At 39.3% G+C, this 22642-nt stretch overlaps 1 protein-coding gene across 1 annotated transcript in view; it reads left to right on the forward strand.

The window, feature by feature from the left end:
* ATF2 (activating transcription factor 2) overlaps window positions 1-22642 on the forward strand; it is a 75750-nt gene that overhangs the window by 34185 nt on the left and 18923 nt on the right. Inside the window, exons 10-11 of the mRNA XM_060183937.1 lie at window positions 13485-13634; window positions 16535-16741. Of these exons, the coding sequence (XP_060039920.1) occupies window positions 13485-13634; window positions 16535-16741 (357 nt within the window). The remainder of the gene's footprint in view (window positions 1-13484; window positions 13635-16534; window positions 16742-22642) is intronic.

Here is a 22642-nt window from a genome sequence, read left to right on the forward strand (position 1 = left end):
CTGCTATCCATGGAACTCTACTGCTGCTGTCCATGGTACTTTTGTGTGGTGCTTGAGCTTGAGCTCTGAACTTACCTCAAAACAAGCTGTGCCCTCCCTAATAGTAAGTCATCTGCCAGCTAGTTCTTTACATTTCTTGCACCTGTTTAGAATTAGTTTTTATAATTATTAAGACTTGCTTTGAATTTAGATCACACTTTATAAAATCATGGAGTGTGTTGCACTGTAGAAGACCAGAAATTTGGAGTAAACAATGCTTCTATTAAAATAGTGACTCTTGGGGGAGTCGGGCGGTAGTGCAGCGGGTTAAGCGCAGGTGGCGCAAAGCACAAGGACCGGCATAAGGATCCCAGTTCGAGCCCCTGGCTTCCCACCTGCAGGGAGTTGCTTCACAGGCGGTGAAGCAGGTCTGCAGGTGTCTATCTTTTTCTCCCCATCTCTGTCTTCCTTTCCTCTCTCCATTTCGCTCTGTCCTATCCAACAACGATGACATCAATAATTACAAGGGCATCAAAAGGGAATAAGTAAATAAATACAAATTATTAAAAAAAAAAAAAAGAATAGTGACTCTTGGACCTGTGGAGTCAGCATAATGGCCGTGCAAAAGACTTTCATGCCTGAAGTTCCAAGATCCCAAGTTCAATCCCCAGCACCACCAAAAGCCAGAGCTAAGCAGGGCTCTGTGGTTCCTGTCTTGCTGTCTCTGTGTATGTATCTTTCTGTATGTCTTTCATTACAGTAAATAAAATACTTTTTAAAACATGACTAGTTGAGCCGTCAGTACAGCTTACTTGGATAGTGAACTTGCTTTGCATTGTGCACAACTCAGGTTTGGACCTGGCTCCCACAGCACTGGAGGAGCTCTTACTGCTTTGATGTCTTTCCCTCCATCTTTTTCTGTCTTCCTCCGTCTCCCCCTCTCCCCCATATATATGCAAAAAATAATTTGACCTGGAACAGTGACAACAACAAAAGCAAAGTTACCAGTTGATAGTACATTAAAATAAATGAATGGATTGGAAGTAAAATTCTAGGTCCTACCACTAGTTTTTCTGGTTTGTGTGTGTGTGTGTGTGTGTGTGTGTGTGTGTGTTTCAAGGTAAATTAAACTTTATTGGCCACAAAATCATGTTAGGAAAGGGAGAGATAGAGAGAGAAAGAGAGAGAGAGAAGGGGACTCACAGGCTTGATGGTCACATGGTAGTCTGGAGAAAGAGAGCATGTGTTGTGTTTTTCTACTTTTAAACAAGCTCCTACTGACGGCTAGAAATATTACAGCTGAAGGCAGTGCTGACATGAATGATTTTAAATAGTGATGCAAATTAGTAGGACTGTTACACGAATAAGAATTCTACAATGCGGAGTCGGGCAGTAGCACAGCAGGTTAAGCGCAGGTGGCACAAAGTGCAAGGACCGGCGTAAGGATCCCAGTTTGAGCCCCCCGGCTCCCCACCTGCAAGGGAGTCGCTTCACAGGTGGTGAAGCAGGTCTGCAGGTGTCTATCTTTCTCTCCCCATCTCTGTCTTCCTTTCCTCTCTCCATTTCTCTCTGTCCTATCCAACAACAATAACAACAATAATAATAACTACAACAATAAGACAACAAGGCCAACAAAAGGGAATAAATAAATATTAAAAAAAAATTCTACAATGATATACAGAAGTTAGTAAAGATTGTTCATCAGCCTGTGTTTTCTGTGAGTTCACAAGTAGTTCATGTAAGGATGAACTGTAGATTAGAAGTCAGGGTGCATTCTAATATTTATTTAGACTACACTATTTGTAATGTCAAGGACCAAACCTGAGACCCTCCCTCACCATGCACGTCTCTGCCTTGTGCTCTGATTTTAATCTTAACTACTGTTTACCACCCTTAACCAAGCTACTTTTAAGTGAGACTCACTGTGTTAAAAAATTAAAGCTTGATGTTTAGGCTCTTCACTCCAAATTATATAAACGCTCTCATTTTCTCGGTGCACTCCTTGAGGGGCTGGGTTGTGACGTGCCCCGTAGAACACTTATTACTGTGCTTAAGGACCTGTGTTGAAGCCCCAGTCTCACCTAGTGAGGCACCAAGCCCCAGTGAGAATCCTGGTGCCGGGCAGGAGGAGACTTGAAACTGCCACTATCGCTGGGTTGCTTTGCTGCCTGGGGCATTTCCTGTGTGTGATTGCACTCCTCCTGGCCAGCTTTTTCAGATAGAGACAGAGAGTGGGGAAAGATGCTACTACACCAAAGCCTTTGCCAGTGGCATAGTACTCTCATGTGGGCTGTTGGAGCTCAAACCTGGCCAGCGTATGTCGAGGGAGGCACCCTACCAAGTGAGTGATCATGCCAGCCACTTTGTTTAAGCTGTCACTCCCCCATATAGAATCTGACATACTTCAGGATTTGTTTTCAGCATCAATTAGTAAATGTATCCTTAGGAAATCAGTAGGTAGCTCTTAGACACACCTGTTATTTATTTCAGTTCTTTGTTAGTCAATATACTGGCAATATAATTTGTACAAGGAAAAAAGCCACTATATATTGCAAGACTTCACATTTTTATTGCTATTTTGTTAGTGCAAATAAAATCAACCTGAAATTTGCATGTGATAATATTTTTATGTTTTTAATTTGATTTACACACCATCTGAATCAACAGTGTTTAATTGAGGGAGATTACCTGATTGCTAATTGTGGCAACAGAACTTGAGAGGAATTTCTCACATAATAGTATAATCGGATAAAATAAAAATACTAAGGCGCATCTCTTCACTTAATAGCAAAAGAACTTCACAGGGAATGTTTTCTTCCTACTGTACATACGAAAGTTTGTACAGTACTAATGAAAAGTTTGATTAGTGAGAACTAATGAAAGTTTGATTAGTGAGAACTGAATAAAAATGGGACTTTAGGAAATGCCATTATTATGCACTGCATCTGAAAATAACTTCACTTGTTCTCTGGGCTTTTTTTCTTACAAGAATTGGATTTGATTTAGAGAAATATATTTGACTACAAAGTAAGCCATATTTGTGGAAATTCTTTAGCTCTTTCCTGAATAACATTCCTCTAGGTGAGCAGGAAATCAAATTAAGAAGAAGAAAACTCCTTTATGGGTTTACATATTTAAAAATACCAAAGTTGTAACCTTTACAAGTTTGTTTGTGAAGAATGATTTAAGGACCAAACAGTGGTGTTTGTCATCAGTGACACCCTACTTGACCTTAACAGTCCAGTTAAATTCCTTATTAGAATTAGCCTTTCGCTCTAATGTAAAATTGACATGCTTAGTTTATTACATGTTTTAATTGAGACAGTAAATAAGACTACCTTCTTTAAAATTAAAGACTTAGAAATTATTTTAAATAAAAATTTTTAAAAAGAAATTATTTTACTTTCATTATGGAAAACTTTAAACATACATAACCCACCACCCATCTTCAGTTACTGCCAGTATAGTTGCCATTCTTGTTTTCTTTATATTTCAGATCACTACTCCTATTCAGTTATTTTATTTTTATTTTTCTAAACCAGTGTACCACTCAGCTCTGGTTTATGGTGATGTAGGGACCTTGGAGCCTCAGGCATGAGAGTCGCTTTGCATACCATTTTGCTATCTACCCCTACCCGGTTTTACTAAACCTTTAACTGATAAGTTATTGGACTTGCGTGCCTGAGGTTTGATCCCTAGGACTTTATGTACCAGAGCAAGTGCTCTGGCTTCTGTCTCTCTCTGTCTCATGTGAGACTTTTTTCCTTTTCATATATAGTACTACCCCACCATATAGTAAATAAAATAAGAAACTAAAAAAATGAGAAAGTGACAGCATTATAACATATATAAGGATAAGTAGCACACTACAGTTGTAGAGAAAACTTATTTGTCTCCTGTAATAGTCGAGGCTGCTTTTATAGTGCCTTGTTTTTTCAGCTGCTCAGTGCTTGCTGGGAGATATTTATATTCATTACATTTTTGTCTACTATAAATATTGAGATGCGTTTCTTTTTGCTAAAGAAATTTCTTCAGAGCAAGTGTTTTGTTTGCTTGCTTGCTTGCTTTATTTTTAAGAACTGTGTTTTTGGGAAAGTATATATTGAAAAGAAGATGGACGTGGGGATTGGATGGTGGCACACCCAGCTGAATGCACATAATGCCTGTGCCAGAGCCCTAGTTCAAGTTTGTGGTCCCCACCTGCAGAGGGGAGATTTTGCAAGTGGTTGAGCAAGAACGAAAGGGGAAAAAGAAAGGGAAAAATGGCCACCAAGAAATGTGGGTTTAAAAAACAAACAACTGTGGGTTTGTCGTGCAGACATTGAACCCCAGCAATAATCCTGGTGGCAAGAAATAAAGATGGAAAAAAGAAAGGAAGAAAGGGGAGGGAGGGGAGAAAGAAAGGAGAGAAAGATGGAAGTGTGGGGTCCACAAACTTATGGTTATATAATGCTTTTAAATACTACTGAAAATTCCTAGGATCAGGGCTGTGCGGTGCCTTACCCAGGTGAACACAGGTGTCGCCATGTGCAGACCTAAATTCAAGCCCCCAGTGCTCACCTGCAAGGGGAAGTTTCACGAGTGGTGAAACAGTGCTATGGGTGTCTCTCTTTCTGTCTCCATCTCTAGCTCCCTCTTCCTTTTCAACTTCTCTGTCTCAATAAAAACATGTGTTTTAAATTCCTAGGATCTACTGTTTTCTATAAAATCATACTAGATCTCCCCAAATGTAGGTTTGGGCTGTCATGAGACACATAAACCATAGGTACTTGCTGCCTGGGCTGTTTTTCTAATAAAACAAGTTTAACTTAGTATGTGTAGTGAAACTTACAATTCTGAATAAGAAAACAGTCATTTAGGAGTTTTAAGATTTCATGAAGTATTTAGTAGGTAGTATCTCCCAGCACCATCCCTTTCCTTGAAGACTTGTGACAAACTGAGAAATATCTCTGCACACAGTGGGTAGGGGTAGCCAGCAGGTTTTCTGCAGGGGGTCTCTTCTGAGAGCTGACAGAGGGCATCTTGGCAAATGTTAAGAAACCAACATTAACTTAACTTGGGCCCTGCATGGAACCTCATGTTCAGCAGAATTTTTCTTACCTGCCTCTTACCACGCCAAGCTAATCAGCAGACACCTAATGAGCCCACTCCAAAGACACAGACTCCCTCTCCCAACTTGCTTCATTTTCGTATGTTCTCTGGGGGTGGGGAGACAAGACTTCATGAGGACTGATGAAGCTGCAAAGACCACAATAATGATAATTAACTTGCTGAATTTAGAAGATTATGCTGTTAATTAGTTACAAAATAAAGATAAGTAATAGAGCAGCAGATGGTAGCATAACACCCAGGAGAAGGAGGGTTATTACTCTGATGAGTCTTTGTGGCACATATGAAATATGGATCTGACTTTTTCATAAGTTGTTTCTAGAGAGCATTATATTTTTTCTTTGAACTATGATGGAGTAGTTTGTTCCCACCAAGTTCTGGCAGATGTGGTAAAATTTCTTTTCTAGGATACAACACGTAACAGAATCTGAATATGAATTTTATTTTTTTTAAATATTTATTCCCTTTTGTCGCCCTTGCTGTTTTATTGTTGTGGTAATTATTATTGTTGTTATTGATGTCGTCATTGTTACATAGGACAGAGAGAAATGGAGAGAAGAGGGGAAGACAGAGAGGGGCAGAGAAAGACACCTGCAGACCTGCTTCACCACTTGTGAAGCATCCCCCCCCCCCCCCCCGCAGGTGGGGAGCCGGGGGCTTGAACCGGGATCCTTAACGCTGGTCCTTGTGCTTTGTACCACTTGCACTTGACTTGCTGCACTACTGCCCGACTCCCTATGAATTTTATTTTTAACAATTTATTTCTTCAATTGGATATATGTCAGATTGGTCAATATAGCAAGCCATTTACCCTTTAGTTAATTGACACAGGCTGTCATAAGAAAAGTTTTCAGGAACCAGGTGGGGGGCACAGCTGGTTAAGTGCACATGTTACAGCGTGTAAAGACCAAGGTTCAAGCCCCTGGTCCCCACTTATCGGGGAAAGCTATACAAGTGGTGAAGCAGTGATGCAGGTATCTTTCTGTTTCTCTTCCTTGCTATCTTCCTCATCCTTCTCAATATCTTTCTGTCTCTTCCAATAAATAAAGTATTTTAAAAATTTTTCAATGTGTTAGTTGAATTTAACATCAGCAAGCAAAAAATCAAGACAGAAATTGAAGATTAAACAATTGTCTACTTAGAAATACAGTGAAAAAGACTTTCAGATAATGCATACTTTTCCTTTAAAATTCGTTATGCCCAGGTTCTATTGTACTTGTTAGAAAAAATAAGTTTTTAAAGCTTGTCTTATTTTTAGTACTTAAATCTTATATTAAATTTGTCTGTTGTGAGAAATTGTGATTTTAGTAATGGACAGACCAGTCCCTGATAATCTTATCTATTATTACTAGACCTGGAATATCTATTATTAGACAAACGATGTGGCTTGGCAAACTTCTGTTGGAGATTCTTCAGTGAACTAGGAGTGCGTGGACAATTTCTGGTCCTAGCTCTGCTTCTGACTCTGTGATTCTAGGAAGTAGTATCAGTCTTTCTTTGGAATTTAGTTTCTTTTGCCTGTAAGATAGTGATTTCTAGTTTCTTTGCTAGCTTTAAATTTCTCTTGTAAAATAAATATCCATTGTATTTGTTTTCATTATGTATATTTAAATCAAAGTACCCTTTTTTATGTGTTTCTATCAAGTATATCTGACTGGATTATAGAAATCCTTATAGTAAAAGTATTTTTAAATGTATATGAATAGTATTTGAGAATTTTGATAACCCATTCTAATATTATATGCATATGTATTTGTGTTATATATACACAGATATATCCATGTGTATATGTAATATATATGTGTGTGTGTGTGTGTGTGTGTGTGTGTGTGTGTGTGTGTGCATGATTCAAAACAGTGCTGATTAACCCTTGCATATCTCTTTTCTTGCATTGCATGCCCAGTGGCATGCTATCCAAGTCAGACCCATTGTAATCAGTGTAACAGCATGAAGCAAACATTAGAGTTTCCTCAGTGGATCAGTACTGTCGATCATAGAGCAGTCAAGAGAGGATAATGAATGAATGTTGATGCTGCTTTTAAATGCTCCATAAGGTAGTAACTTGCCCTACTAAAGATTATTCAAGAGAGTGGTGTTTATGTACTTGAGATTCCCCTAAGTGCAGTTCCTGTATTTCATTAATTCTCAGAGTAAAGCTTTTCGCTATAAAACTTTAAATGCTCTTCAGTGCTGTTCTCTACCTAAGGACTAACAATGCCAACATAATTTACCAAGCTTCATGTCTCAGTTGCTACTTATATTTATGTACTTTCATATTCAGAAGTAAAATCTCTAACCTGACTTTTTATACATGGCATAGTCGTCGTTATTTTGACATCTAACATGTTTTTATAAAAATAAGTAAGAGATAATTATGCAGAATGACCACCAGTCTACGTTCCTGTCCTTTGTTCTACTTTGCAACACATTCCAACGTTTGTTTTTCTACTACCAATTCTTCGTGACTGATCATTTGTGTGATTATTGAGGGGATGTTGGTGGCATCACTGCATACATTTCAGACATACTTATCCAGGCTTCAGAAGTAGACTGTTATATCACACCCACCACCAGGTCCTGAAATCTCTCCGTCTGTTGAACCCCCTCCACTTTTAGTGCCACATGTCCTCTTTCTCAGATAACCTCAGTCCTGTGGTCCAAGTCTAAGTTTCGCCTGTCCCTGTGCTTTGTTTTTTGCTTTGTGTTTATTGCTGTTTTATGTGTTTGCTTTTACCTTCTGGGTTATCATTGGGGCTTGGTGCCTGCACTATGAATCCAGTGCTCCAAGAAGCCATTTTTCCCATTTTGTTGCCCTTGTTATTACTGTTATTGTTGTTATTGCTGTTGTTGGGTGGGGACAGAGAGACATTGAGAGAGAAGGGGAAGACAAAAGAGGGGGAGAGAAAGACAGGCACCTGCAGACCGGTGCTTCACCACTTCTAAAGCAACCTCTCTGCAGGTGGGGAGCAGTGGGCTCGAGCCAGGATCTTGAGCTGGTCCTTGTGCTTCATATCATGTGCACTTAACCCTCTGTGGGGTTAACCCAGTTCCCCTTGCTGTTTTTGTTTGTTTGTTTGAATATTCTCTTTTGTTGCCCTTGTTGTTTTATTGTTGTAATTATTGTTGTTGATGTTGTTGTTGTTGGATAGGACAGAGAGAAATGGAGAGAGATGGGGAAGACAGAGAGGGAGAGAAAGATAAATACCTGCAGACCTGCTTCACTACTTGTGAGACGACCCGCCTGCAGGTGGGGAACCGGGGGCTCAAACCAGGATCCTTAGGCCAGTCTTTGCGCTTTGCGCCATATGCTCTTAACCCGCTGTGCTACCGCCCGACTCCCTGTTTTGTTTTTAATATCCTGCTTATGAGTGAGATCACCTGGGGTTTGTCTTTCTCATACTTACTTCATCTACCAATTCCATCCACTTGTCACAAATGGCAGATTTTCATATAGCCGACTATTATGACATTTTTATATACATGCGTTCCTTTTATCTGCTCATCCATAACTGAGTATTAGGCCATTTCCTTTTTTTTTTTTTTTTGGGGGGGGGGTGCTATTTTAAATATGGCTGCAATGAATACCCTTATACATTTGTGTCTTTTTATTCAGGTGGATCACTAAGTGGAATTGGTAGATTCTTCTTAACCATCTAGTCTGAGTTTCCCTACCTGATTAGAGACAGCTGCTGGGCTGGGTGGTGGTAGCACACCTTATTGAGCACATACATAACAGTGCACAGGGACCCAGATTCCAGTTGCCAGTCCCCATCTGCAGGGAAGAAGCTTCATAATTAGTGAAGCAATGTTGCAAGTGTCTCTCTCCAGTTAACCCATTCCCTCTCCCCCCCATGTATTCAAAATAAATAAATAAAATATACATTAAAAAAATAAAGTCAACTGCCAGAGGGTTAAGCACAAGTGGCGTAAAGCACAAGGACTGATGTAAGGACTCTGGTTCGAGCCCCGGCTCCCCACCTACCCTGGAGTTGCTTCACAGGTGGTAAAGCAGGTCTGCGGGTGTGTATCTTTCTCTCCTCCTCTCTGTCTTCCCCTCCTCTCTCCATTACTCTCTATCCTATCCAACAACAACGACAATGACTACAACAATAAAAGAAGGGCAACCAAAGAAAATAAGTAAATAAATATTTAAAAAAATAAAGTATGTCAACTGTTTCTTTTATCATTCATCTCATTTTAGTTTTAACCCATCCACTTGAACATTAACCCATAAGTCAGTAGTGTCCCAATATTTTGTGTCTTAACTACAATTTTTTTTTCTGCTTTTTTAAAAAAGAAAACAGAATCTTGTTAAGATTAAGAAAACTACAGTGTGTGGCATTGTTTTGAGACCATTTTGCATAATAGAGCCTTCCTAGGTCTAAACCAGTACTTCCGTTGACCCTCAGGGGGGCCAGGTGGTAGTGCGCCTGTTGAGTACACATGTCACCACGTGCAGGGGCTGGGCTCAAACCCCCAGTCCCGGGGGGGCTTCACAAGCAGTGACACAGTGCTGTAGGCACCGCCTCCTGTGTGTGTCTCTCCATCTCAACTCCTCTGTCCTTCTCAACTTCTCTGTCTCTAGCCAGGATAAATAATAATTTTTTGTTTGTTTTATAATTTTATTTGATAATTAGTATTTGGTTCTCATTCACATTTCTGTAGGTTTTTTTTTTTTTTTTTAACTGATGGCCAATGTGTAGAGCTTGCTTGGTGAATATCCTCATGGCACTTTGTGGACAACTGTAAGTCAGATATGGTATGGGACACTCCTTATTCCTTTGGCTGAGCCTGGTGTCCATCCACACATCCAGAGTGTCCATCTATTTATTCATTTACTTATTTGTTTTTGATAGAACAGAGAGAAATTGAGAGGGAAGGGGCATAGAGAGGGAGAGAGACGCCTGCAGCCTTGATTTACTGCTCATGGAGTGTTTCCCCTGCAGGTGGGGGCTGGGTGCTTGAACCCAGGTCCTTGTGCATGGGAACGTGCACTCAAGCAGGTGTGCCATCACCTGGCCCTGAGAATCCTCTCATTTCCAGGTTTCCAGGTCTGTTCGAGAATTCCCACGGTGCATGTGTGGAAGCCCAGGCCATGATGCACTTGTGATTCTGTCACCACCTTGTTGGTGGCACAATGATCCTTCTTTGCAGGAGCCACCCTGCCAGGCCTAGACAGGAAAAGATAAATAAAATATTAAGGAAAAAGAGTACTAAATGATAAGACTTAAAGATGACTGCCAAGTAAATTTTGAACACACGAAAGTGTAGAAAGTCTGATTCTTTGACGTTTCTGCTCCCATATTAGGGCTAAGAAGGTAACTTTGTTGTGGTCTGGGCAGTGGCAACTAAGATGGTGTTATACTAGATCATGTGACTCTTTGCCACAGTGATGCTCTGGTTCTCTTTCTTCCTTTCTATCATGTTAATAAATCTTTTGTTTAACAAAAAAAAATAAAAAACTAGCTGTTGTTGAGGAAATAAGGGAGGTAATATTTGAGAAACATCTTTAGTTTCATGTATATTCAATCTGTAGCACAGCCTGCAAGGAGATTTTCATTTCTCTGGTCTTCCCCCCCCCCCCTTTTGTTGCCCTTGTTTTATATTGTTGTTGTGGTTATTATTGTTGTTATTGCTGTCATTGTTGTTGGATAGGACAGAGAGAAATGGAGAGAGGAGGGGAAGACGGGGGGGGGGGGGAGAAAGATAGACACCTGCAGACCTGATTCACCGCCTGTGAAGCGACCCCCCTGCAGCTGGAGAGCCGGGGGCTCAAACCAGGATCCTCACGCCATTCCTTGCACTTCATGCCATGTGCGTTTAACCCGCTGTGCTACCACCCAGCTCCCTTTCTCTGGTCTTATAGATGAGAAAACTGAGACTAAAAGAGCCAGTTTATTCAGTCATGCATGTAGTTTGAAGCAGGGCTGTGTATAAGACCTTTTTACATAGGCTCTATGTATACTTAACTTACCTGATCCTTGCCTGGTAGGAATCCTCAGTTCAGTCAGAGTTGACATTCATAACCATTAGTGGTCGTATTTTGAACTGCTGCACACCGACAGTCTCAAAGTATCTTTCTTGATCTTTGCATGCATTTTCTGGCAGCATCAAGTATTGTATATGTGCCCTGGTATAGACAAATTATGTGCTCTGAAATTAAAGATTTCCAGACTCATTCTGTGATTTGAAGTAGCCTACAGACTACTCTCTAAGGCAAATAGAAGTTCTCTAGTTTCCTGATCTAGAAAGCTGGGATATTGTTCTTAGAAACTCACTGAGTAAACATTGATCCTACTAGAGATGAATCTCAAGGGTACTGTGCTAAGAAAAGAAGCCCAACTCACAGGCTGTCTGTCCACCATGTAATTTCATTTATATGGTATTTTGGAAAAGGCAAATCTTTGGAAGTCAGAAAATTACAGTGATCACTAAGTGTGACATGAATTTTTGTTGAGCTGTATACATATATAGGTGTGAATCTATCCCTGTGGGTTTTTATAATTCTCTTAGCCAACATTAAATAATTAGTAATAATAAGTGTTCAAAAAATGAAGGTATAGAACTTCTCTTTGGTATAGAACTTCTCTTTGTGCTGATTGTAGGGTTCATTTGCATGACTGTGTGTCTATGTAGAAAGTTATACAACCTTACACTAAAAAGAGTCCACCTTACCATATGTGGCATCTCAAAGCTTTAAAAAAAAAACCAAAAAAACCCTGATTTTGATTTTAAAACAATACCCAGAATCTACAGTAATTAACAGCAGAAATAAAATGCACATTAACACCGACCCAGCTGTATTTAGTGCCTCAGTGGAAATGTTGGTGACTTTTTCATGTCTGATCAGGTTTGAAGGGTTCTGGGCCATGTTTAGCAATACGACCTATAGAGATGCCTACAAAGGTATTACATGTTTGTGAATGTTGGGAGAAAAGTAAAATGTTCTCTGTTGGAATGAATGAAGTCTTATCTTAGAGCATTTGAATTTCTCTTTCATGTTTCTTTTTCTCACCCATCCCATTCTGCTATATCCAGGGTAGCAAGAGAACAGGTTGTTTAAAAAAAAAAAAAAAAAAAAAAGGCGGGAGTCGGGGTGGTAGTGCAGCGGGTTAAGCACACATGGTGCAAAACGCAAGGACCAATGTAAGGCCCCCGGCTCCCTGCCTCACCTGCAGGGGAGTCGCTTCACAGGCGGTGAAGCAGGTGTGTGGGTGTCTTTCTCTCCCCCTCTTCTCTGTCTTCCCCTCCTCTCTCCATTTCTCTCTGTCCTATCCAACAACAATGAAACAACAAAGGCAACAAAAATAAATAAATATTTTTTTAAATTGTGTTTTAAACTAGTAGCATCCACACAATGAGTCAATGATTTACTTATAGGGGATTTGAGAAGTTTCAGATAGCTTGAATACAATTCTTACATCAGTCTTGTAAAAAACCCCCCCATGAACCTAAAAAATGTGGTTCTTGGGAAAATGTAATAGATGTGCCTCTACATACATTTTGTGATAAAACTTTTATTTTCTTTTTCAGTAAAACCAGTCATTTTCCGTCATTTCTCAAAACTGATTATGAACAGCAGCATATAAAAAAAACTATATTAATACTAGACAGATTCAGAAACTTTCCAAACTCTTGTTTATTTTAATGATTATAATCTTAGGAATTCAGTGTAATGCTCTAAATCAAAACTAAGTTTAAAACCAAAGATATACATTCCTTAGCAAATACCTTATTATTTATTTTTGTTAACCAAAGAGTATGTTCAGAGTTAGATTTGTAAGCAAAGAACTTTAAAAAAAAAGTATTTGAGGTGATGTATCACACCCCAAAGCAAAGGGCTCTGGAGAAAAAGATATGGGACTAGAGAGGGTGTTGGGAGCCTGGTGCTGAGGATGGAGAAGGACATGGGTTAGGGGTGAGAATGCTTCACAGGCATCTATCGTGAGGAAGTGAGAAATTGTGCCCATTTGTCAAACAGCTCTGCTATATTCTAATAGTGCCCCCCACCCTCCAGAAAATGATATGGAAGAAAGGCTTTGACAGGAACACTAGCACAGTGGTTATTCAACAGACTTTCAGTTCTAGGTTCAAACTCCAGCAGCACCATAAACCAGTGCTGAGCAGTGTTATAAATAAATGAAGAAGCAAGCAAATGTAAAAGTTTCTTCTTGGGAAAACTAATTAGAGAAGTCAGAAGTTAAGTCTGCCTGCCTCTGCTTTACTGAGCCCTTGTTGGTAACCTTCCTTGCTTGCTTCTCCCTTTTCCAAGTCTTCTGTACTAGCTGAACTTTGCAGGTGGCGCCTGAAGTCCTATAGCAAGTTAGGACTCCTGGGCCTCCCCTGTGTACATGTTATTAAGAGATTTCTCTTGAAATTTGGCTTTTGCATTTCAGAGATTAAAAGCTGCGTTGACACAGCAACATCCTCCAGTTACCAATGGTGATACTGTCAAAGGTCATAGTAGTGGCTTGACTAGGACTCAGTCAGAGGAATCTCGACCACAGTCACTACAGCAGCCAGCCACGTCTACCACAGAAACTCCGGTATGTGTGCAGTTTTCATTTTCCACAATCTGCCACTCTTAATAATACACAAACAGTGTAAGTAAAAAAAAAAAAAAAAAGATTTCTGGGAGTCGGGCGGTAGCGCAGCGGGTTAAGCGCACGTGGCACAGAGTGCAAGGACTGGCATAAGGATCCCGGTTTGAGCCCCTGGCTCCCCACCTGCAGGGGAGTGGCTTCACAGGCGGTGAAGTAGGTCTGCAGGTGTCTATCTTCCTCTCCCCCTCTCTGTCTTCCCCTCCTCTCTCCATTTCTCTCTGTCCTATCCAACAACGATGACATCAATAACAACAATAAAACAACAAGGGCAACAAAAGGGAGTAAATAAATAATAATAACTTTAAATTAAAAAATCTTTAAAAAAAAAAAAAAGAAAACTGGCTTATAGCCAAGTGCAATCTATAGCTATTTTTTCCTATATAATATTCACTAAGTATGCCTTTTGCATTTTTTAAAAGCTACTTAAAAGAAAAATCGATATAAATTTATATACTAACTAGAGTTTTCTCAGTGCTAACTTTTTTTTTATATCTCTCCTTTTATTGTATTGAGTAGAAATTCCCAAATAATTTTTACTGATATGAAATGAGGAAACCAGTAAAGTGATGACGAGGAGAAGGAGGAGGTGTCTGAGTTTATTAGTAGCTTGAATATTCATTAGGTCTAAAAATAAACAAATGTACCTCCAGTCATTTCTGCTCATTATTGTGATTAGTCTTTGCTGTAATGAATTAAACCAGGTCTTATTTCTTCTGTGAAAGCCAAATAAGTGAAAGAAAACACCGGCTACTGTCAGTAAGAAAATTAGGAAGGTGAAGAAAAAATACTCAGTATTTCATTCTTAAACTCAGCGATAGAATTTTTTTTTTTTTTTGGTATGTAAAGACAGAGAAGGCAAAGAGAGTGAAAGAGTCCGAAGCACCAAAACTTCAATCAGAACCTTGGGGGCCAGGCTCAGACGCGGGCTGCCACATGGTAAAGCAGCATGTAAAACCAGGCCACTGTGCTGGTTTGAAATGCTACTCTGAAAGATTAACTTGCAGTTACATAGATAAAAGAAATAACTAATGTAATATTACATCTTTATTGCAATTAAAACAATATAAACAGAGGCCCCAACATTTGTATTGGTAGTCATTGAGAAAAGAAGTTAAATGGGGAGTCTGGCAGTGGCGCAGTGGGATAAATGCACGTGGCACAAAGCGCAAGGACCGGTGTAAGGATCCTGGTTCGAGCCTCTGGCTCCCCACCTGCAGGGGAGTCGCTTCACAAGCCGTGAAGCAGGTCTGCTGGTGTCTTTTTCTCCCCCTCTGTCTTTCCCTCCACTCTCCATTTCTCTCTGTCCTATCCAACAACAATGACAATATCAATAACAGCAATAACTACAAGAAAACAACAAGGGCAACAAAAGGGAATGAATAAATAAATTTTTTTTTTTAAAAAGGAAAAGGAGTTAAATGCTAGGTAACTTTATACTTTGGCAAGTTTTTGGAGTAAAAACTATTGTAGTGAGCTGCCTCCAGAAGAAATTTATTTTGAGCTCATGTATGACTTTTGGCTATTATATAGACTAGGAAATATGTGTTTCTATCATTTCAAAGTATATTTAGTTATAGGTAAGAGATTGATGCTAACACTCTTTCTTTAGCTCATATGCCTGTGGCCACAAAGTAGCTTCCTTTGAATGTCCCCAAAGGTTTATTTCCTGTCTCCCACACTCAAGTGTTCTACGATACAGTTTGTGAGATGTTTGGAGGCAGTGCATTTAAACATTAGACAGTGTCACTAATGGCTGGAAGTTTCTTTCTCTGACTGTCCTTAGGTAAGTAGACCATACATCATAGGACAAGGTGACCAATTAAAATTAGTACCTGACTCCTGTTGGATTCTACTCACCAGAAAATGAGTATTGATAATGACATGAACCTGAACCTGATTATTGGGGGGATGGGGGGAGACATAAGTACACACGTTACAATGCACAAGGATGAAGGTTTAAGCCCCAGCATACCTGCAGAAAGGAAGCTTCACAAGGGATGAAACGAGTACTACAGGTGTCTTTCTGTCTCTCCCTCTCCTCTCAGTTTTTCCTCTGTCCTATTAAATAATGAAAAAATTTAACCCCTACCTCCATATAGAAAAAGTGATCCTAAACTTCAACTGATCAAAAACCAGGGATATCAAAATACATGTACTTTCACCTTTTTTTCTGATAAAACAAATCTTGAGAGGAAATTTTCAGATCTGATGCTATTTTTAGTTATAAAAATAGTGTAGAAAATGTGGTTTACTGTGTGCACTTAGTAAGAAGCTGCTAGTTTTTTACTTTAGTAATTTATAATTAGCTTTCAGAGGATTAAATAATACCATGATGCTTGTTTAGAATGCAATTTAAACAGCCTGGCAGGTGGCACATGGATAAAACATTAGGATTCTCAAGCATGGGGTCTCCAGTCTGATCCCCAGCATCTCATATGCCAGAGTGATGCTCTGGTTCTGTTGGATTCTTCTTTTTCTCTCTATTATTAGTGAATAAATTTTTTTTAATAAAGTACACTTGAAAAAATGTAAGCTCTGTACATGATAAGTTTTATTGTATTTTTTATTTCTTCATATGATTTTTATATAAGTGAAATGAAAATTATAGACCTTGAAGAATGTAGTCTAAATGACAGTTAATGTGAGTCTTGTTTAAACAATGCTACAATATCTTGAGGAATTAAACTACGGGATGATTTTCACGTTGCCCTCAAGTATCTGTATGTGTAAGAAGACTAATAAAATCATTAGCTCTCCCCTTCTGGTTGTCCGTTGCCACCTGTGTTACCTCACCCACTAGATAGAAGTGTGACAGAACAAACTTCTGCTGGTGCTTGTTGTAGGCCTCTCCAGCTCACACAACCCCACAGACACAAAATACAAGTGGTCGTCGGAGACGAGCAGCTAATGAAGATCCCGATGAAAAAAGGAGGAAGTTTCTGGAGCGCAACAGAGCAGCAGCTTCAAGGTGCCGACAAAAAAGGAAAGTCTGGGTGCAGTCATTAGAAAAGAAAGCAGAAGACTTGAGTTCATTAAATGGTCAACTCCAGGTATGGTTATATATATATATATATATATGTAAATTTTGCATTATTAAAATTTTAAAAATAACTGTGAGAATAGTTCTTTTCTGTTGTTTTCTAGTTAGCCATCTCTACACTTTAGAACTTTATACTGAGTATCTTAAAGTATGCTTTTATACACCTATTTGAAGCAATAGTTTTCATCACTGTTACAGTGAAGAAAATTTGAGTGCTTGTGTAACACAAAAAAAGCATCTAAATTTGTAGGTGTGGCTTAGAAAAGAAGTCAGGGCCATAGAAAAGTGGGCAAATCTATATAAATATAGATAGTTATAGAAATAATAAGCAACCCATATCTGACCTTGGGGGAACTGCTGCAGTTTCCAGTGGAGGGAATGGGGACACAGAACTCTGGTGGTGGGAATGGTGTGGAATTATACCCCTGTTACCTTATAATTTTGTAAATCAATATAAAATCACTAATAAAAAATTTTAATGCACCTAAACTATCTGGTTTTACTTCATAAAGTTGTGATACAAAATTTAAACAACCTTAAATTTAAAAAGATTTTAGTTTTTTGTGTGTTTGGTTTTGTTGTTGTTTATATCACAGCATTAAAGTCACTTGAGTAGCAGTTTTTGGTTTATATTTCTTTTGTTTTTAGAATTATAAATTTTGTTGTGTTTGTTTTATTTAAAGTGAATATAGTGATCGTGAAAGATGCCAGATTGACAACTTTGGAAACTGAAGGACTGTAATTATCCGCAGAACAGGTACAATGTGGCCAGTGGCAGTAGAACTCATTTCATACTGCCCTGCCAATGTGCCTTAGTTGTTTCATAGGAATCACATGGGGTAGAAGGCTTTGGTTTTCTTTTTTTATATATTCACTTTACTGGGGGAAATAATTTACATTTTATTAGTTGTCACGTGTGCTTGGTTTTCTTATATCCCCATGGTAGATGACTGCACCCTCACCCACCACCACCCAACTGACAGTTTCCCTCCCATAGTGCACTGCGTTGCCACCCCCTATATCCCGCCCCCTCACTTTTATTTCCTATGTCTATGACCCCTGGTGTATCAGTTTTGAAGCTTAAAACTTTTTAGTAGAAGACAAGTTTTTAAAAATGGCAAAATTAAGCTCTAATTTATAGAGCATCATTTCCCATTTCAAATTAGACAAAACAGGTAAAATCATCATTTTAAAGCATAGTAATATGACTATTCCAACTTGGTTAGATAGGAGAGTGCTTAATGCTGGAGATATATACCAAAGCTTGACAATAGCTAGAAAGATATGTTGCTAAGCATCTCCTTCTTTTCTTTTCTTTCTTTTCTTTTTTTTTTTTAAAGGCAGAGAGAATGAAAGAGACCACAGCACTGAAGCTTTCTTCAATGCGTGGGGTCTGAGCATAAACTAATTCTCCCATGTGGCGAAGGAGCGCATGCGTTGTCTCGCCAGCCTGTGAACTTTCTTTAAAATACTTGTACAGGGAGTCGGGCAGTAGCAGGGATTAAGCACCTGTGGTGTGAAGCTCAAGGACTGGCGTAAGGATCAAGGTTTGAGCCCCCGGCTCCCCACCTGCAGGGAAGTCATTTCACAGGTGGTGAAGCAGGTCTGCAGGTGTCTGTCTTTCTCTCCCCCTCTCTCTCTGTCTTCCCCTCCTCTCTCCATTTCTCTCTGTCCTATCCAACAACAAAGCAACATCAACAATGGCAATGATGACCGCAACGAGGCTGCAACAACTAGGGCAACAAAAGGGGGAAAATGGCCTCCAGGAGCGGTGGATTCGTGGTGCAGGCACCAAGCCCAGCAATAACCCTGGAGGAGAAAAAAAAAAAAAAATCATTAAAATACTTGTGCAGAGGGAATCAGGCAGTAGTGCAGTGGGTTAAGTGCACGTGGCCCAAAGCACAAGGACCAGCTTAAAGGATCCCAGTTCGAGCCCCCCAGCTCCCCACCTGCAGGGGAGTCACTTCACAAGCAGTGAAGCAGGTCTGCACATGTCTATCTTTCTCTCCCCTTTCTATCTTCCACTCCTTTCTTCATTTCTCTCTGTCCTATCCAGCAACAATGACATCAGTAACAACAACAATAATAACTACAGCAATAAAACAGCAAGGGCAACAAAAATGAATAAAGAAATATTTTTTAAAAATACTTGTGCAGAGGAAGAAGAATATCTACATGTTTATGTTAACCTGGAGAAATAATCTGGAATATATTTTGGACAAAAAGTTGCTGGAAACAACCGAGTTTTCCCTCAGTGAGTGGACAAATAATTCATTATATATATATATATATTGCAACATTGCTCATGCTTGAGAAGGAGTGAAACATGCCAGAACTTGTACGAATCTGAAAACATTGTGTTTCCTTGGAAGAAGGCAGACAGCCATGTCTTATATATCCCTCTTGGATGAGAAATTTAGAGTAGCTGAGTCCAGAAAGATAAAACAAAAATTGGTGATTGCTAGGGACTGGGGGTGGTAGATGAAGAGGAGAATAAAAGTAGGTTAATGAGTGGTGAGTTTTACTTTGGAAAGGCAGAAGTGGTTATATACAGTGTTGTGAGGATACTAAGCGTCACTGATTGTCCACTTAAAATGGTGAATTGTGGGAATTTTATCTCACAGATTACTCAAAAAAAGAAAAACAGTTTTACATTGAAATATATAGTATAGGGACTGGAAGATAGCTCACCTGGTAGAGTGCTCTGAATACATAGCACCACACCAGATGCCACGCTTGACAGATGTTCTGGTGTCTCTCCTGTCTTAAATTTAAAAACAAAAGTCTCCAGGGACCAGGTGGTGGCACAGCTGGTTAAACACACCCATTGCAGTGTTTAAGGACCCTGGCTAAAATGCTTGGTCCCACCTGCAGGGGGGGAATTTCACAAGTGGTGAAGCAGTGCTACAGGTGTCTCTCTTCCTCCCTCCCTCTCTACGCCCCCCCCCCCAATTTCTGTCTGTATTCACTAAATTTTTTTTTTTTAAATCTTAAAAAAGTCTTCTGGGAGAGTGGAACCAAACAGGCATGAAGCCCCAGCACACTAAATATATGTAGCATAGTTCTTTTTACTTAATGAAAGGCAGCTGGTTTAAGTGAATAAATGTGTAGGTATAAAGCCAATCCCTTCATATAAGTAAAATTGAGGAATGTGTACCAGGATGTAGCAGTGACAAAGGGGAGGTTGGGAAACATGAATGGTTTGAGAGAGAAAGCCTCAATTACAACTTTATTGCTTTAAATTGTCAGACAAAAACAGTTTTTTAAAGAGTAACTTAACAGATTGTAGTTTCCAGAGGATCAAGAACTAGCATACTCATAATCATCATAGGGAGAAATTTTTCCTTTAGTTTTGCAACAGCTTTTAAACCGCTAACTGAAGAATAGAGCGTCTTGTAAAGAAGTTAATTTGAAAGAAATATTAAGCTACTTTTTGTGGAAGTATTTATCAAGTGTACATTTCCTTAATTCTTCCTATGACATAGACTTACCCTGTCAGTCCACTGGGCAATACTAAGCTTTAGTGACTTGCATATTGTGTGTTATAAAAGGTTTAATGAGTGCTGAAATGTGATTTCATATTTTTTCTCATTTAGTATAAAATACTATTGAATCTTGCATCATTCACTAAATTTAATTACATTTTACCTTTCTAAAGTCATAAAAGAACAGTTTCATCAAATTATTGAGACATTTGTGGTAATGTAAATCAAGTTTGGGATACAGTGGGTTATAAAGTATATTTTAAAGGTAAGATATGATTTCATTGTCTTATTTAAAGTGGCTTTTACCTCTTTCTATTATCCTCATTTTGGAGATTAGCTTTTAGTTTTCAAGACCAACCTATTTCCTTTATGAATAAAATGCAGGCTCTTCTCAGTACAGCAACAGTAAAAATCATTAACTCTTAATGTAAATTAAAGCATTTATTGTTGTTTTTGAAAATGTGTGAGGGACTTGAAGCTCAGTAAATTAACTAAAGCCTTCTTTTGGTTTTGTTTTGGCTTCTTGGGGAGAGGGGATGCTGGGGCGTGAACCCAGGGCATCAGTATGTGAAGTGTGTGCTCTAGCACTGAGCTCCATCTCCAGGGAAAGAAACATTCTTTGATGGCTGGAGAGGTGAATTTTTACTCATAAGGTAGTTCAAATGGGAACTCCATCGACTTAAATGGAGTGGGATAAAATATTCCTTTCTGCTATCTAGCCAATGTACTGTTTCACTATCACTTGAATAGCAACAATTAAAAGATACTATACAATGCTTTCCCCTCCCCCTCTCAATTTCAGTCCATCAAATAAAGGGTGCCAGGGACAGTGGATCCCTTGGTCAGATACCGAGTCCCTGCGATAACTCTGATGACAAAAAAAAAAAAGATCTGATAAGACAGTCTATAGAAAAGTGCTATCGGGTGATAGCTCACCTAGTAGAGTGCATACAGAGCCATGCATGAGGACCCATGGCCCCACCTATAGGATGCAAGCTTCAAGCAGCTGAGCAGTCCTAAAGATGTCTCTCCTTTCAGTGTCTCTCTCCCTTTCTTTGTCTCTTTTCATCCTCAGTCCAAAAAAAAAAAAAAATGCCACTGGGAATGGTAGAGCCATGCAGTTGCCAAGCCCCAGCAGTAGTCCTGGTGGCAAAAAAAAAAAAAAAAAAGTTATAATTACATCTTCAAATGCTGGTTATTATTCATTCTGTCATTAAGCATCTATTGTGTGCAGAGAATGTTATTGGATTCAAGAGACAGGAATAGTGTAAAAGACACTATCCTACTTACAGAGTTTGTGATCAAGCGGAAGAGACAGACATGGAACAAGCAATAAAGGTGTTAGACAGGAAGAGCCAGTGCAATTGCTCTTAGTACGCTGCTTTGCATGCATGCTTACCAAGTTGGAGTCCAGACCCCAGTCCCCATCTCCCCCTCTCTCTGTCTCTCTCCAAAATAGACAGCAGGGTTTGATAGAAGAGTCATCTCCATTAATTTTGCAAATTATTCTAAAAGATTAAGAACCTTGTCATCTTTTTTTCTTTTTTCATTGTTGTGGATTTAAATTCAAGAACCAAGTAAACGTTCTGCATCCATAACAACCCTTGCAACTATGTGGTGGAAATTTTTGATATGTAGCTATTGACCTTTGTGAAGTCTAAACATGAAAATAGATCATTTCAGTAGTAATGAAAATATTTCTAGTAGATCTTTAATTTTAGAGTAAGCGCTAGGAAAGTAAGAGATCATAGTTTTATGGAATGTCTAGTCCTCCGATCATGACCAGATGTTAATTAAATGTCTTGGTTGACTGTCTTGTCATGATTGTTTTGGTTGTTGTCACTGGTGCTTCAAAGCTCCAAGATGACTTCTTTCAGATAGACAGAGGGAGAGGGGGAAAGATAATATTGAGGCTTTCTTCAGTGTGGTAGGACTGGAATTGAACCCAGACTGTGTAACACTATCCAACAGCACACTATCCAGGTGAGCAATTTTACGTGCTCTGTATTAATTTTAATCAATCCTTATCTGCTTCAGAAGAGCAGTATGAAAAGATTTGTAGACCTTTGTCTCTGACTCTCTTTTGACCTACCTTCATAGAAAATTTTCAAGGGGGCTAGGCAGTAGTGTAGCAGGTTTAAGCGCACATGGCACAAAGCACAAGGGCCAGAATATCCCAGTTCGAGCCCCCAGCTCCCCACCTACAGGGGAGTCGCTTCACAGGCGGTGAAGCAGGTCTGCAGGTGTCTGTCTTTCTCTCCCCCTCTCTATCTTCCCCTCCTCTCTCCATTTCTCTCCTATCTAATAACGACGACATCAATAACAACAATAACTACAACAACAATGAAAAACAAGGGCAACAAAAGGGAAAATAAAAATATTAAAAAACAGAATATTGTATTTAAGAGCTGCGGAGATAGCTCAGC

Source organism: Erinaceus europaeus, unplaced genomic scaffold (assembly GCF_950295315.1).
Source record: "Erinaceus europaeus unplaced genomic scaffold, mEriEur2.1 scaffold_455, whole genome shotgun sequence".
Lineage (NCBI taxonomy): Eukaryota > Metazoa > Chordata > Mammalia > Eulipotyphla > Erinaceidae > Erinaceus > Erinaceus europaeus.